The sequence below is a fragment of the Phaethon lepturus genome, unplaced genomic scaffold, assembly GCF_000687285.1.
Source record: "Phaethon lepturus isolate BGI_N335 unplaced genomic scaffold, ASM68728v1 scaffold17235, whole genome shotgun sequence".
In the NCBI taxonomy this organism is placed as follows: Eukaryota; Metazoa; Chordata; class Aves; order Phaethontiformes; family Phaethontidae; genus Phaethon; species Phaethon lepturus.
In genome coordinates, this window is record NW_010538560.1 from 1 (window position 1) to 18195 (window position 18195).

The 18195-nt window shown below is 44.0% G+C and overlaps 1 protein-coding gene across 1 annotated transcript; it reads left to right on the top strand.

The window, feature by feature from the left end:
- Nucleotides 1-2111: 2111 nt before the first annotated feature.
- On the top strand, nucleotides 2112-17934 carry SLC6A18 (solute carrier family 6 (neutral amino acid transporter), member 18; the record flags this gene model as incomplete). The annotated part of the gene is made up of 11 exons (XM_010286864.1): nucleotides 2112-2252; nucleotides 3801-3938; nucleotides 8311-8492; nucleotides 8863-8973; nucleotides 9638-9750; nucleotides 10152-10280; nucleotides 10892-11048; nucleotides 12680-12884; nucleotides 14467-14626; nucleotides 16423-16585; nucleotides 17722-17934. Coding segments are annotated over 11 exons (1712 nt in total), but the record flags the coding sequence as incomplete, so codon positions are not given.
- Nucleotides 17935-18195: the final 261 nt, after the last annotated feature.

The window sequence follows — 18195 nt, forward strand, 5'->3', positions numbered from 1 at the left end:
CAGAGAACGGGCGGAGGGCTCCGCGCCGCGCCGGTCGCTCGCGGGGATGTTCTGCTCTTCCCAGGAGACAGCCCAAGGCATCGGGCTGTCAGGAGGGATGGGTGGGCACCCTCAGCCGTGCTGCGGGGGGATCGTAGGATCACAGAATAGTTTAGAATAGTGGAAGGGACCTTTAAAGACCATCTAGTCCAATCCCCCTGCAATGAGCAGGGACATCTGCAACTAGACCAGGTTGCTCAGAGCCCCGTCCAACCTGACCTTGAAGGTTTCCAGGGATGGGGCAGCTACCACCTCTCTGGGCAACCTGGGCCAGGGTTTCACCACCCTCATTGTGAAAAATGTCTTCCTTCTATCTAGTCTAAATCTGCCCTCTTTTAGTTTAAAACCGTTACCCCTTGTCCTATCACTACAAGCCCTGCTAAAAAGTCTGTCCCCATCTTTCTTGGAAGCCCCCTTTAAGCACTGAAAGGGATAATGCGGTTCTGCAGATCTCGCCAGGCTTGAAGGAGAGCGCAGGACTGAGCATGGCAAGAGGTTTCTGACCTCCTGCAGAAGGGACCTGCAAATTCCTTTGTATTTATACAGAAGCTTTGGTAGTTAGCTCCATGCTGGTACAACACTTAAATAAACTATTGTGGTCCTTGACTCCCTCTGTAAATCTCTCTCTTTGGGGCTGTTTGTAAAAGCCATTTAGGAGTTGTCTCCAAGCAAGGGGACTACTGGGCAGGGGTACTGAGGATCCACATTGTGGATTTAACATACTGGGAATTAACTGTGAGGCTCCTTTTTGAAGTCCACTTCTCGTCAGCTGAAAACATCTTAGGAAATCAGATCACAAGACATTTATCTCCACCTTTGGCAAATTCAGACCAGTCCTTCATTGAGAAGAGCTTCACTGATTTTTGTTCCTATGTATTTCTTGATAAAGGGCTAAACTATTAAACGACACACCTTCTCTGGGTGTTGTATAAAGTTATTGCAACACCTAGCAATAGGCACCAAAGTTATTGCAATGCCTAGCCCAAAGTGATTCAGTTTATCTGCCCAGCCTTGCTGAATAGCCAGTGATTGCAAAACACGGGAGCAGTTCCAAGAAGAGACCAGAGATCCTCGCTCATTCCCCCGCCTCCTTCTTGGGGCCGAAGACGGAGTGGCCAGCCGAGCTGCTCCGCTCCGCTCGCTCAGCAGCAGGGCTGGGGTGGTGGTGAAGCTGCTCTCCCTGCCCGCCTGGAGGGAGGGGAGAAGGTTTCCAGAGCTGGAAGAGCAGAGCTGGGTAGGCTTAGACAGGAGATTTGGAGGCAAAGCTGAAATGGTGTAAGAAGGCACAGATTTATCGAGAAAGCGATGAGGGGCACAGGGTTGGTATGAGTTGGTAGGAGGATTGGGAGGGGGACAAGGCAGGACTTCTTTGTTTCCCCAAAGAGGCTTCACGGTCACGGTGGCTGTTGGCCATGACAATAAACTTTAACCTATTACACCATTTCATCCGAAGCAGACAGATGGGCGGGTGGTTTACGCGTACTGATGATACTTTTCCTGGTCTCATGAAAATCAGTATCTGTGCAAAGGAGGGAGACCCAAGCCCGTGTCCCTCCTGAGGGACGGTGGGGGAGATGAGGTGTCACACACCATCCACAGGAGCCAGCCCGGCTGGCGGCACGATTGATACCTGCCCGCAGGCACCCGATGGCACCCGTCCTTTAGGGAGGGAAACGAGGTGATGCACCGACGGGGAAACCGGCGGTAAAGGGGAGAGGCAAACCCTTGTGCTTTCAAGAACAGGAAAAGGAAAGAAGATGCTTAAAAGAAAGGCAAATGGAGGAAATGGTGAGGCTATTCAGATCTTCTGTGTTAATGGGCTGTAGCAGTGCCTAAGGGGAAGCGTCCTGCAGCGCTAAGCATCCCAGCCCTTCCTCCTCCATCTGCACTAACAGAACTACCAGTAACTGATGTTGCTCGGCAGCTATCCCTAGCAATGCTCCCTCTCTCAACACATCCTACAAGGACTTTGCTAGTATCATAAAACAGTCAAATTACAAAACAGTAATTTGAGAGAGATGTAGATAATCATATTATGATTATGGCTCAACTGCACTTAATTATGTTTTCAGGGGCATTCCTTATCCCATACTTCATCGCCCTTCTCTTCGAAGGAATCCCACTGTTGCATCTCGAACTGGCCCTGGGACAGTGCCTGAGGAAAGGCAGCATCGGTGCCTGGAACACCATCTCACCTTACCTCGGAGGAGTCGGTACGTCTCTCGGGGTCCCAGCTCAAGGAACTGCAGCTGAGCTCACACCCAGCACTCACTTCCTACAGACCTGTGCCTGATGCTTGTTAGGATATAAAAAGAAATTTTTCCCAGTGAGAGGTGGTAGCTGCCCCATCCCTGGAAACCTTCAAGGCCAGGTTGGACGGGGCTCTGAGCAACCTGGTCTAGTTGCAGATGTCCCTGCTCATTGCAGGGGGGGTGGACTAGATGGCCTTTAATGGCCCCTTCCAACCCAAACTATTCTACGACTCTATAATTCTGTATCACTCCCAACAAGTGTTACTCTGGGCACGTGGGAGCCTTAAATGCAAACCTCATAACCTTTGCTGTGGGAAGCAAAACGATCGTGAGCGGTGCTGGCCAGCGCTGCCCCGTCCCTGCCGTATCTTGGCGGTCACACGAGAGCTGCCTGCCCGCGGTGCTTCTCGCTCCTCCCTCACAGCCCCTCCAGGAGCCAGTCTCCTCCGTCCAGGGACAGTCGGACTGCGGGGGGGGACAGAAAGACAGGAAATCAGGAACCGGAGCCTGGCACCTCCTAACGAGCCAAAAGCACCTGGGGAAGTTCCCCAGCATGAGAGGGGGACACAGTGGGGCTACTAAAGGCACGTTTTTAAGATGCCTGGGCACGAGGGACAATCCACACGGCAGCGTCCATCAGATCGGTGTGCGGTCCCGTACTGGCAGCTTTTTCTATTTACTAAATTTAATACACACCAAAAAAACATACCTCGTCTCCTGCGTGCGTTATTGCTGCGAGAAGCGCACGGGAGCAGCCGCTGCTGGGGCTGAACCATCGGCTCTGCCGGTTTTGAGGCAGCACCCTCCTGCCTGCGGGGGCAAGGAGAAGCCCTCGGATGCTCCAGCCAGGACTGCTGGATCATGGCCTGCTTTAAGCACGTGCCTGAAAATGGGACTGGAAGGAAAAGCCATGCCTGCGGGGGTGTGTGGGAGGAGAAGAGGCGGCTAAGAGGACTTACCTACAGGCCAGAGGGCAGCCAGGAAGAAACACCAGGCAGCAGGGTGGTGCCTCCAGCTAAACCCATCTCCTACAATTAGGCAAATTCATCCTCCCTTTGCAAAAATGCAAGCAAGCAGAGTCCATGGTGTTGCTACTCTTCCTTCCTTACTGTAGGAGCGAAAGAGTTACGAGTTTAGGGCATATATGCATGATTTGGGATGAAAGAGTGCCCTCATGCAGCTATAGCATGCTGTGAAACTTCAGTCTCTGTTGGCCTCTGCTATTAAAGGTGTCCTGTGTTGTAGAAAACAATGCATTATATACTAGAGCAAAGATTTCAACCCTAATCTTCTACCTAAGAAGGGAGTGTCAGCCTCCGTGGAGCAGGGCTGGTGAGCTGGGGGACTGTGCACCAGCGTTTGGCTACTGAGGACACAAATGCCCATCTTGCATGTGAAAATCTCAGGGGGGAAACAGAAAGTCTTGTAAAATTAGGAGATGCGAGGAAGTACTGAGACTGATAATTTTTTCCAAAGCTTTTCTAAGCTGAGATCTTGTGCTTTCTGCAGGGGTTGGTTCGTGGATGGTGTCGGTTCTGGTGAGCTTATATTATAACACCGTTTTAACCTGGGTGATGTGGTATTTCATAAACTCCTTCCAAGAACCTCTGCCTTGGAGTGTGTGTCCTCTAAATGAAAACAGAACAGGTAACTACCACTTCCAGCGCCACTGCTAGCGAAAGGAGGATCAGAAACGTCAGTCTGGGGGCTAGCAGGGGGAAAAGGGAAGTTTTGTGCTGTGATACAAATATCAGTCTGAAAGAGCGTTCTCTGCTCTCTGCCTGCGGGGAACTTGTCCTTTATCAAGACGCACGTGTCTGTTATCGTAAACTGTGTATGAAGACACGTGAGACTGTTAGTGTAATTAAGAACCGAATTTATGACTACGTCTTTCAGTAACTGCTTTAAATGAGACTTTCAAGTTTTCATTAGGTGGTGATGCAGTGGTTGTGGCTCATAACAAGCTCTTACAGAAGCCTTTCCGCTCATTTCTCGTGATGTGCTGAGAAAGAGCAGCTGAGTTGCCAGAACAGGAAACACAATCCTACTGGAGAACTTTGCTTTCTGCCTGGAGATTGCTGAGACTGCCTTTACACATCTGACAAGACAGCTTCCTAGAGCAGCTAACCAAGAAACCCCTGAGAAGAGAAGCCACACTTGATCTGGCCCTGAGTTGTGCACAAGACCTGCTTTGTTTTCCTGTCAAAAGGCTACGAGAGTGATGATAGCCTGCTCAAATTCATCATCCTCGCAGGGTCAACAAAAGCCAGAAAGTCCATGACTCCTTTTGCCTGATTTCAAAATGGGAAATGAAATAACAGCGTTTAAAAAAAAAAAAAAAGAAAGAAAAAAGGAACAACTAAATAAGCAGAACACTTCTGAGGCAGCAGAGAAACTACTTGAAGAGGGAATCTTTGAGGCTCAGACCAAATTCACACTACCCATTACAAAACCTTTGTTAAGACTAAAGACAGACAGTGTACCTAAGCAGGGTAAGGAAGACTGCTCTCCGATCTTTAAATTTATTTTTCAGCTTTCTTTTTTGTTCAGAGCATGTGAAACGATAAGTTCCAGGGCAGAGCAAGAAACAGAATCTGAGTAAGAGGCTAAGAAAAAAGACAAAACACAGCAGAAGTTACCTTCCTTTTGGAGACCTTAGTTATTCCTAAGGACTATTCTAGAGCAGGAATACAATCAGACACGCCCCATCTTTGTTACAGAAGTAGTGAAAATTTTGGGGGCTTTAAGAGATAGGATTCTTTCATTTCTTAGGATACACATGTCCCAACTAGTGAGCTAAACAAATGTTTTCCAAACCTGCTTTGGAGATCAACTTTTTAATCAACTAGTTTGGTATACAAAAACCTGCATTTTTAGTTATCTCCCTGCTGGCAGAGCATGGGAAGCTGAAAAGTCCTTGACTTAGTATAAGCACTACAACTACTTAGCAACAACCGAAACCATCACTGTGTTATACACTTTATTCTCATACCAAAGCACATAAATCCAAAGCACAGCACTATTCCAGCCATCAGGAAGAAAAAACAACTCTATCCCAGACAAAACCAGGACAATCTTTTAGAAAATATTGAAGAAGTCCAGTCCCTTAATGATGGATTTTTCAATACCAGTGCCAAGATGGGAAGAACCTGCACTTCTCCATCACGATTGCAATGCTCTCTCCAGGGAGCTGCCTCCCAAGTGGGTCAAGTAGCAGCTGTTCCCATCCACCAGGCTTAGCTGAACGGAGACTAAAACGGCATTATTTCAGGCTCACCTACTTAATCGGGGACTAAAGGGACAAGAGCAGCAAAGCTTTTCACTAGGTAGCTCATTACTCGTACATCCTGCTACAACCCACGGACTTTCATGCAACAGCCAGAGACTGTTCATTCAACAGGTAACTGGGATTGCGCCGGTCAGTGTATGTCCGGGTGCAAGTTTGATTCCTTTATTTCGCAGCTGAGGAAAGGACACCAGCAAGTCTGAGTACACGAGTGTCCTCGTACACTGGAAGAGAATCACCAGCTTCAGGTGTAATGACCTTTTGGTGGCAACCACACTTGCAAGTGTAAATTTGTAACTGGAAAGTCACTTGGCTAAACCAGCACATCACACACCTGCAAGTTACTTCATTCTCCACCTTTGCAATCTCACCAGAGCACGTTTTGTTTGAAAAGTTTCATAGAGGCGCAACGACCACAATCATGATTACTCCTCTCCATTAGCCTTTTGCCAGCTTTCCCAGAATTTAGCCGACAGTTATGTCAACATTTTGCCACTGCTCACTGAGGTCACTTTTCTTGCTTTTCAGAGGTAGGGGCCCCACCCTCTGTCTGCTAGAATTTCTCTAGTATTTCAAGATTTACAAACCAGCAAACTCCTCCACTGTCTCTGCTGGCATTTGCAGCACCTGTTCAATTAAAAATTTGTAGATTTTTTTCTAATGCAACCTGCAGTTCCCAGTCCGTTTTTACTACGTGGCAGTCCTGTTATGGCTCTATTTTACAGAAGACCAAATGTTGATTCAGCAATATTACCTTTTTTACATCATAAATAACAATTTCATGATGTTTTTTGCCTGAGTTTCTTTTGCTCTTTTAAAAGGTCTTCCTGTTCTCTTTAACCCAGCTGGGGCCGCTGGCTCCGCACCCCAGGGGCAGGTGGTGGGGGGCCTCTCCTGCCCCTGGGGCACCACTCCACAACCCTCTCCTGGAGCTGGGCTCCTCGGTCAGCTCGTTCTCCTGAACCCCAGCAGACAGACCTGCAGCCGCCGTCGCTTCCAGAGGCTGGAGGGCTGCGAGGTGAGGATGGAAGTGTGACACACTTTGCTTCCTCCCTCTGGTTGAAAATACTCGAGTTACCATCTCCTGCATAACAAGGGACTCCTTAAAAGAAAAGGAATTTATCAGGGCAAAAAGTGAACTAAATTCGATCCACTGCCGAGGCCACGGAGCTGGCTGCCTGGGAGCATCGCAGCGCGCTCCCCCGCCGCAGCCACAGGGCAAGGAACCCGCAGGGTTCGCCACGTCGATTCGTTCGTTTTCAGAGTTCTGTGGTGAACGGTGGCTGTTTCAGAAGCAAGTGAAAGACCGTAAGAAAAGGGAGAAATGGGCCGGTTTGAGAGCTTGATGGAACAGGCTGGCATTTCGTACAACGGGAGAAAATTCGAAATGGAGGGAGGAGTTGTTTCTTGTACCCTCAGGATTATCTTCCTAAAATGTATCATCAAGCCCAGCTCTGGAGTTTACGCCGGAGAGTAAGGGAGGTTCCCTGTAGCCACTTACCTCATTCAGCCACCTCAAACTTACTACCAGTCCACACAGTATCAGGATGCTGCGGGAATGCAGCATTTCATCATTCTCCTGCCCGCGGACATGCTCCTTCCCGTTGTAGAGTCACCACAGGACGACCGAGCGACTGACCCTTCCACGCAAGCGGAACGAGCCGTCCCTCCTCCGGCCTGGGCTAACAGGGCTTGAAACTGGGGAAGGAGGGGAAGAAAAGCAATGTTAAACTTGAGCGGGATGGAGTGCAAAACAGCAGATTCAGCAGGAATAAAACCAGCTCGCTCTCCCAGGCAGAGGAAGAGATGCACTCGGGTCCCACCAGGCAGGGAAGGGAGAAGAGCTCCTCCGGTCTTGGTGTGTGCCGGACCTCCTGGTTACAGGGATTGCGACCCGTGCCGCCTCTGTTGCTCTCTGCTGTGTAGCCCCAGCTCCTGGAGACGCACAGGGCTGCCTCAAGCTCTCGGGACACATCTGGTTCTGGCTGGGAGCAAAGGCAGGAGCAGCAGCACCCAGGGAACTCAGGTTTCCAGCTCAAGACAGCAGGTCCGTGGGTTTCCTGAAGATCCTGTGTCAACCTCCTCTTCGGGCATTTAGGTTGCCTGTAGGCAGAGGGATGAGCACGGGTCATGGTGTACGTCGCGTTCCCAGTTCCCTCTTCTCCAGGCGCAGAGCCTGCCTGGGGAGTGCCCGCTCCCCCGGCCGCAGGTGCCCAAGGTTCCTCCTCACAGAAGTCCTGGAAATATGAACCAAAGACGCTGATGCCCGAGTCTTGCCCCTCTAACAGGGCCATGACACAGCCAGGAGATCCTGGGCTTAGATGTATTCTCAGGTGCCTGACTCTTGCTACATCCCCACCAACTTGTAGACGTACAGCTAAAAAATGTCACAGTCTCCACCGCAATTGCAGTTTAGATTTTACCTTGCACCGAGTATGACACCTTTTCTATTTACAAAGTTAATGCCAGTAGAAATGCTGGTGATGTTCTGGTGAAGGTCTCTTGCAAGTCTTGCAGCCTCAGGCTGCCGTGACAAGAGTTTGTCTTGCTGCACATGACAGACAGTGGAGAAAGGCCAGTTCAGTCCATCTCTGTGTTTGACCTGGCTGCCTACAAGAGATCGTCCTGCCACTCTCCATTAGCATGAAGTATTGCTTCCTACCCATAGAGTGAGTGGGAAAAATATTACCAATTTTAAAATTTATTCTCACGCTTGCCACGTTTTTTTTCCAGGGCTCAACGAAGAATGTTACGAAAGCACCGCAGTAAATTATTTTTGGTACAGGAAAACTTTGAACATAACACCCGATGTCACCGAGAGTGGCACGTTACAGTGGTGGCTCATTTTGTGCTTGGCAACCTGCTGGGCAGTCGTCTACCTCTGCACCATCCGAGGAATCGAAACCACAGGAAAGGTACGGAAAGGAGAGAGAAGCGCGTTATCCCACACTTTGGATCTTGCTCTCCAGATACCGAGTTCCACCACCAAGGAAAGCCCTCCCCGTTTGCCCGGCTAGCACCATCTCGGTGTGCGAAGAGGTAGCGGCGGTGCAGATGGATCAAAACAACACTCCTCTGCTTTCCCACCACAAAGGCTGCTGCCCTGCCAGCCTCCCCTCACAGTTTTAAGAGCAATTTTGTTCCAAAAGCACATTCTGCTGCTTTTAGAGGTGGCAATGTTGATTTCTAGCTGTCTTATCTAATATTATGAGGATGGTATGTTGCAATAACTTAAATAGGATTTATCAATGTTACTGTCAGTAGCTGTCTGTCTTCTTACTTTAGGCAATTTACGTAACAGCAATATTTCCCTACCTGGTCCTAACTATATTCCTTATTCACGGACTCACTCTACCAGGAGCCACTGAAGGTCTAGCTTACCTCTTCACCCCTAATGTAAGTATTACTGCTACAGTCAGAAATACTGTTTTTCCTTTTCCCCCCCCTCAGATCTCATGCTCCGTATTCATTTTCCAGGAACTCTCAATCTAGCTCCCCATCCAAGAGCTCAGCTAAGCTGCTTTTTCTGATATGATTTAGTATTTTAATATACTTCAGCAAGAAAAGCAGCAGCAAAGTCTGCTTGGGCTTTTAGTCATTTTTTGTAAGTGAATTTGGAAAGTTATGGAATCACTTTGTGTGTTAAAACAATGACGGTTTAGTATTTGTTTATACAGTTTTAGGAAGATTATGTTAAACTGCAAGTTACCTAGTATGTGCATTAACAAAAAGAAATAAATTGAGGAAAAATGTAATGTACAGACCCTATTGCATGCCTATTGAAACACATTTTTATCATCATTCAAGAGGTGTACGATTGTTTTAACGAGACTTTTAAAAGTGAAACTGATTCTGTAATTACTACATACACTTAAATAGACCAAATTATGTCTTCAGAAACACCTGCTTTACTGATGCATTTTGTACTAATTTCCATTTTCAGTGTACTTAAATGGCAACACAATTCACAATTTCACATGTGAGATGAGCTATGAGAACTGGGAGAGAAAGAGAAATTTTAATTCAAGCCTAATCCATGCGTTGATTCCAATTATTTCAGCTGGACACTTTGAAAAATCCCCGCGTATGGCTTGATGCAGCTACCCAGATTTTCTTCTCTCTCTCTTTGGCTTTTGGAGGGCTTATTGCGTTCTCAAGCTACAATCCACCAAAGTAAGTAGAAGTACAACCTTCGCAAGATAGTTAAATTCTTGCTGTATTTCTTACAATTTTCTAAAACTTTCAAAACTCTTTTCCTGGGATACGTCTAAAGGATCTTAACAGCTGCTGTCTTTCTAAAAGGCCAAATAGATTTTCTAACAGGAAGAGAGGAAAAAAAAAAGGTCTAAAAAAAGAAAATGCCTACAGAAACATGTGAGAGGATGACAGATAAGTTTTAGAGATCTTTTATTTTACCAGTTATAACAGGTTTGTTTCTCAGGCTCAGCAAATACGTTCAGTGTAGACAAACAAATTGTATAGTAGGCTAACAATAAATAACTATTTTCTATACCAAGGGGACGATAAATACTGCCTTTTTTTAGTCACTTTGCTTGTTTGAATTCTATTTCTAGAAATGACTGTGAAAAGGATGCTGTGACTGTAGCAATTGTGAACAGCGTGACATCCCTCTACGCTTCCATCCCAGTCTTTTCTGTTTTGGGGTTTAAAGCAACCACAGGCTACTGGGACTGCTTGGACAGGTGAGAAACTTGTGTTTCCAGTGTTATACTGTGGTTTCAATGCCTAAATAGATGTGTTACTTGAATAACATGCATTTAGAGAATTTATTTTCACTAAAAAAGAAAAGCATCTGTATGGAGAAGTCTACCGTAAAAATAGTATTATGGCACTGAAGCAAGAATGATTGCGGTAGTGTTTGTAAGAAGCAAATTCTAAAACAATCCATTGCAAGCAGTAAATCAAGGATCACATCTCAATCTCAGACTAGCATTAGAAGTAGGTAGAAAACCAAAACCTTCTCCTATTCCACCAGATTCACTAAGTTATTAAACACAAGTGGTGGAAATGGTCTGGAGAGCTGAGAAACTAAGAACAGCAATGTTTTAGAGGCTGCGTCTGCATAAAGCACTCAGAGTTTGTATCTGAAAGAGAAGACATTAAATAGCCTCTGAATATTTTCTCCTGCTTATTTTACATAGAAGTCCTCATTTAATATTTTCCTTTATAATGAAAATAACATCACACAGAAAATAAACACAACTTTCTATTAACATCTGAATACACGGCACAGCATTTCCAGCCACATCATCTGCAAATATTTAAACTCATGATATGTTGGCTTCTCTGCCAGGAACATTATCAGTATCATCAATGAATTTGATCTTCCAGAAGAAAGCATCATGCGACAGAACTACACAGCCTGGATTAGTTTCCTAAATTCATCTTATCCAGAACAAATTGCTGGACTCAAACTGAAAAGCTGTGACCTTCAAGAATTTCTTGATCAGGTACCACAATTGTTTTCAACAACGTAACCCTTAAACAAAAAAAAGTAGAAGGTCTGGTATCTTCCTTTTTCTTATAAGTACTTTTATGTTACTTTTACATACTACGTCATCATGAAACAAAACAACTTTTCAAAATTTCAAATATTAGCACTGCTGTAGGACAGTCTGAACTCAAAGCTGTCTGGTATAGCATGCAAAATTACACATTATCACAAAAATAGCTTTCAAAGGTGCTTCTACCTGCAACCTACCATGGATACTAGATTCAGTCTTACTTTAGAGGAATTAAGCACAACACAAGAAATGCATCTAGCTGAAAGATTATAGAAAAGGGATACTGAATGGGAATTTCCCAAGTCCATATGTGGCAATCAAAAAAATCTACTACGATACATGTGCAGTGTTTATCTTCAAATCACACATGTGACCACCAGGAAGGTAACTTATCACTGTCTTGTCTTTTATTTATCACTCCCCATCTTCCTATTACCTCCTGTCTTCTCCTCTTTATTTTCACTCATCTCAGCACAGGATCTCACCTTTTTTTTCTTTGTTTTATTATTTGTTTCCCCCCCCAAAAACATTAAAATACATCATGATCCTCTCCCTTCTTTTTGAACTTGTCTTCTTTTTCCCCTATCACTAAAAACAGATGTTTCTTCTCTGTTTTCTTCTCCAACCTCATTCCACTTGCTCCAGAGATCCCATCCAGCCCTGTAACTCTCATTCACTATTCACCCATTTGTATTTCCCTGTTACAAGTCCTTACTACCTAACAAGAAAAGAACAGGGCCGCCGTTGGAGGACAGAATAAGAAAGAAGGGAACTTCAGAAAAAAAAATAAAATTAAAAAGTCTTAGGACAAAAGGGTGGACACATTTGCTAGAGACAGCGTGGGCTAATGCACGATAGCCTTACCACAACGATGGTGAAATAGGCTATTTTACTCGCGTGATGGAGAAGTCCAATGAAGACATTTCAGCCCTGACAACGACTCTGTTTTCTCTGGCTTCCTTTTATTGCATCCTTTTTGATTTACATTTCAATTGACATATTTTACTTCTAAATTAGAGCAACATTAGCATATTTTCATTGCCTGGGTTTAATTATCCTTGTCCTTGGGAGACTGAATTAAAGGAAATTTGGCTGAAATTGGGTTTTTCCCTATTAGCCGTTTCTGCCCTGGTAATTATGTGAGTTTTTGTGATTAACAATTCACCAAACCTCTTGCTGCTGGAGTGGCAATTATATCCGTATTTACATCTCTTTCCTTCCAGCAGCTATTACATCATAGATTTTTTTAAAAAACATACTTAAGATGGTATTAGCAAAACAATTGCTATTTCAATTACAACTCTCAAATCTGCTTTACTCTGGACCCATCTCTCTGTGCAAGCTAAAATTCTGCTCTGTGATTGTCTACACATCTCTGATTGACAGACCATTTAAAATTAAAATCCCCTTAAACACTCCCCGCTACCCATTTTCTCTATGGCTGGCTGCCACAAAAGCCCACAGGCTGACCAGCACTTTTGACTCCAGGAAAGGATAGAAGCATGTTATAATTCTATATGCCTGAAAAATTACATTTAATCCATTATAACGTGTAATTTTGTCTGTGAATTCTGCAGAGTGTATCGGGAACTGGCTTGGCTTTCATCGTTTTCACTCAAGCCATTATTCTCATGCCAGGCTCCCAGGCCTGGGCCATCCTGTTTTTCATAATGTTGTTCAGCTTGGGCCTTTCTTCTATGTTTGGGAACATCGAGGGAGTCTTCACTCCTCTTCTAGAGCTTCGTATTGTATCTAAATCAATACCCAAGGAGCTGTTATCTGGTAAGGTATTTGCTTTGCTTCAAAGAAGGTGGCTTCTTTAGAGATGTGCAAACTAGCACCCGGTTAATAAATATCACGGAGGGATTAAGAATTTCTAATATTAACTTGGCTATCTCACAGTGTTAGTAAGGGCAGTGGATTGTGTTTGCAGAAGATAAGCACATCAGTGAGGTAGCAGTTATGGCAGAAGCTGTCAGATGACAGTATTATATTACCCATGCCAGGTTTTTTCCTAGCTTGCAAGAGCTGTTTCAGTCTGAGAAAGCTTGTTAAATTGCTACTCCTGCAGTCAAGTTCACTCTGAGCTGTTGTAAACATCAGGAAGAGCCTTTTCTCCATTAAGCCTCTGGCAACTAAGTCAGTCCCTTTAAGGCAACCAGTGACATCACCTGGTCTGCCGTAGTCACCGGTGCAGGAACTTACCATATCATCACAACTGTAAGATAGGTCATTCATCCCTATTTCATCCAGGTTTATGCTGCTACAGATTATTTCACATTTACCGTGAACACACCAGAGTAGAAGATTACCACTTGGAAACGGAGGAACAAGTGCATGCAAACCTGCTCCTGCACCAAAACTGGAATCTGTCCAACCAGAGACAGTGACTGAACCCAACCTGCTCCTCAGAAACCAGATTCTGTGCTGAGCATGTTCGTTTTGGCTCCATACTGTGAAATTGGTCTAGAAAAATTTATCACAGTTTGAAGTAATGGAATAACACTTCTGCAATGTGCCCTTACAAAGTCGCATGGGGAATATTGTGTCATGCCTTTTTGAGAGTCTTCCTGTGACATCTACATTATATCCTTCTCATTTTACAACTTTTTATGTAGGAACAAATTTATTTACAACTTGATGAGGTAACCATACCAATTTGTAATTGATTTTCCAATTGTGAGCTTTTTTTTATTTAAAAAAAAAAAAAGCCTGTAGCCAATTTTACACAGCATGGAACCAAAGCCCATCTCAGAGTCAGAAGCAATTAGTAACAGAGCACAAGGACATACAAATTGACTTGCAGCTCATGTCTGCATCCAGCAACACTTTCCCTCCTTCCCACTTTTCCTCTCAATTACCCCAAATCCATATGTTGACTAAAGGGGAACTGACTGTACAGAAGTGTGGCGAAACCTAAACCGTACACGCTGGGGCATAAGGGACATACACATTTGTGCCTCTGGGCCCTTTGAGGAAACGGGGGGCAGAATCCAGGCAGCCCTTACGCTTTCCAGGTGCCGGCTGCCTGTGCTTTGAGCTTATGACTGCACGGAAATGAAGGCGCTTGAGACTTGCTACATCAGCCAAAAACTAACATAGGGCAATAGCATAGCACAGTGCAGGCTATCTGCTGGAAGTACTAACAGCTGAAGGATACTCTGAGTCACAGCAGTGCACTCCTCCTGCAACAGGGTGGTGGCCAACACACAGGGGAAAACTGAGTCTGGGAAGTGATTAGCTCCCCTAAGAAAAAAACAGCATGTTGTAGCTCCCTAGAGGGAAAGAAAAAAATAATTTAAACAAAAATATACTTCCCAAGTTAACTGTAAGCCACTAACAACAATACTTTTTTTTTCTTCAGGTATAATATGTTCAATTTGCTTCCTCATTGCTCTGTGTTTTACGCTGGGTTCGGGGAGTTACTGGATTGACATTTTTGACAGCTATGCAGGCTCACTGCCTCTTCTAGTCATCGCTTTCTTTGAAGTGATTGGGGTTGCATATGTCTATAAAATTAAAAGGTATGTTGGAAAGAGACAGAATTTTTTTCTCATAAGAGATAAATCCGTGTATGTTACATACAGGTACACAACATTAACTTATTTCTGTAGCACTTACCTGTTCTGTGAATGTAGTTATTCTTTGCTTCAAGTCTCCTATATTTGTAAAACAGGAGGGGTAATCTCTGCATAGCACTTATGGAAGGGGGGATGCTATGTTTAAAGCTAGAAAGTCAACAGCTATTGTAGTCTCTGGCCGAGAGGAGTTACACCATCTTTCAAATATCCTCCTGTTACCACCCTTTTCTTTTGTATACTCTTGTATTTTTTGTTTAACATTATTTTTCCCCTCAAACTTCATAGTAAGCAACACGCAGTAACTCTCCCATGTTAAAAGGTTCAACCTGCCTGCTGAGAACCTCCTCAGTTGCAGACACTAATTAAATTCACTCTTTATTTTAAAAGCTTTCCTTACATACTTTGTAACTGTAGATGCCAGAAACCTTAGGTCGTTTTGATTTAGAATAAACCTGCCTTCTCTACTCAGGGCCCCTTCAGTCCAGAAATTTCCCCAATTCTCAATAAATGCTAATCTTTTCCCCTCTATTATTTACTCAGTTACATGTTGGGACTTCACCTTTCCAATTCTTACTCTGGCACAGGGATCATGAAGTTCCTGATTTTTTGTGGATCAGTTTGTATACTGTATAGGTAATGAACCCCCATTTGGCCAGTGCTGTTGCTTATCAAGGTGTTTCAGTATCATCCCAACTTCAGTCTTACCATAGGCTATGATTTTAAAAATAAGAAACAGAAGAAGAAAAATCCTCCTCAATTACAGCTAAAGTCACTGCGTTCATTTTTTTTAGATTAACTGTTAAGATCCCTGGAGCATTTCCCATGTTAAATGGTGATAACTCCCAGGCTATATCATCACAAACAATTTCACAAGTCCCTCTTGTGGAACATACAGCTAGCCTCAATCTTCTATGATGCAGAAGTAGCAATAAAATCTGGTTTCACAGCCTACAACAGACTCTGGATTCTGCAGCACCTGTATTTTCTCTGTTGTGCTAGTATACATATACTTTTTCCTCTTTGCTACTATGGGATATTAGCATAGTCAAATCACTTTTTCCTAGTTCTCAAGAGAATTTCTAATATCTTCAGTTAGATTAACAGAATTGAAGATAAAGCTGGTGTTTGAACATATGCACACACACACAAAAAAATTCACAAGTCGTATTCCAGATTACAAAACTCTTTCCAACTTGACAGATACAGGTTATCATGTAAACCCAGAACCATGTATCTACTGCCCATTCAATGTACAAAATTGTAAGAGGTATATGTAAAAGATCGGCTCCATGCCCAAATGACTGTCACTACTGACTGCAGAGGAAGCTGGCTCAGGTTGCAATAATTTTGTCCCTGACCTGATTCGATTCATTTGGTGCTGGTTAATTCAGACTTCTTACTAACAAGCTATATTTGTTCCCTTGGCAATTTCGTCTTTTTTAAATGTTTGAATAGTTCTACAGAACTGCTGTAATATTTTCATCACTTATCTGTGCTTAGAAACCTTAGAGTAGGTGCTCAGGTAATGTAAACTGATCATCCCTGGTAGGGATCAATAAAGACCTACTTTATTGATATTATTATTTACTTAAGTCTACAGTAAGTTATTAAAGAAGAGGATGGAATAGAAAAGATTTAAGGAGTTGGACCCTGTGTTGAAAACTTACAGAAAAATACGAAAAAGTTAAACTGTTACCACTTCAATCTGACATCATCATAAACATGCCTCCTCTTAAAAGGTTCAGTAAAGACGTGAAATGGATGACTGGACGAAAACCCAATCTCTACTGGCAGATCACATGGAGGTTTATTAGCCCTCTGCTCCTGCTAATTGTCTTCGTGGCCTTTGTTACTCTTCAGATACAGAAGCCGCCAAGCTATGCAGCCTGGAACCCTAAATATGTATGTTCCCAAATATTTTCTAAGCTTCTAGTAAATGCAAGAGTTGTATACTTTTCTCCCTTACCAGATCCTTTAAAATCATTGCTCTCTACTGCTTATCTGCATAATGCAGCCTGAAATCAGAATCATAGAACACCAGGTTGGAAGGGACCTCAGAAATGATGCAATGCTCAGAATGAGAAGGCTCCAGTACGCACAGAGGTTAGGAGGTTACATGTACCGAAACGCCTTCCTCTTAACAGGGCCTCTTCTTGAGAAGACTCAGATATGCTGTGCTCCATATGTGTTTCAGATATGCATAATGCAGAGAACTGTTGGAGTGAAGTGAAATGTCTCACAGAGACTCCGAACCTGCAGGGGTTTCAGAGGTGGAACAAATGCATGAGCAAAGCTTTAGAGCTGCATAACAGATGCTGGGGATGAAAACATTTCTCAGTGAGAACTACCAATATCACTGGGGCCCCGAGGAAGATATGAATGTGTAACTTTGACAGACATATGGGGAGGGAGGCAGTGGTCTGAGAACAGCGTTGGTTAATTCAGCACCAAATAGGTGTGAATGCTGAGAACGTTTGACCTGGGAGACACTGGCTCACGTCAGTTGCAGTTTCTTGGATAGTTTTCAAATACACCTTGCATAGGAGTTTGAAGACCGATTCTGGCCTTAAACTGCAGGAGGATTGCAGTCACCCTCACGGAAAGGCATCAACCTTCATAGTATAAATATACATATGGACTGGTACCTCAAGAAAAAGCTCTCCGCTCCCAATAGTACATACACCAGCAGGGTATCCTCCAAACACCATTATGGTAACCGTGTAAGCTTCGAGTACTTGAATAATCAGAGCTTAACTCAGGGAATGTGAAAGTTTGGTAATTCTTTGGGCAACCTCTGCATCCCTAGGAGTATCTCACACTTCCAGCTATAAGTCTTTGAAACTATAAAACGTTTACAGCCATCTTTAGACCCACGAGAAGGATACACAGAGGACATGGCCACTGAATGCTATTGTAGCACAAGAGTAAAACTTTTGCTATCCTTACTATAACAGCATAATAAAATGCATATGGAAATCATAGCCAAACATAATTGTACCTTCCAATTATATCTTTTGCTTGTTTTTTTATCTCCATAGGAAGGCTTCCCTGTGAAAGAGGAGAAAATCTATCCACCTTGGGTACTGGCCATCTGTGTGTTGCTAGCTGTCCTCCCTTGTGTGTTTGTACCTCTGGTAGCACTCTTCCATCTGATCAAACAAATGCGTAGAAGCAAGGACTCAAGCTTCATAGCACCAGAAGTGTTTTCATGTCAGGGTGCTAATGGCAATTTTTGTCATCCAAAAGAATAAATATCCATTGTGTTTGTCTGTAAGTAAAGATAAGACAGCCTTTGTTAGACGTGATTAGCTGTAGTATGGTATCATCCAACCAACCTGGTTTATGTAGTTCCTATGCTTCCAGCCAATCACTAGCTATAAACAGAGATGCTATGTTTCCTTTATTTTCAACCAGTTTCACAGCAGTTATATTAATCTTGTCCCTCTTACATCCTGTCCTGAACCCTACATAGCGATCAAGTACCAGCCCCATTGCTTGAACACTTTTCACGC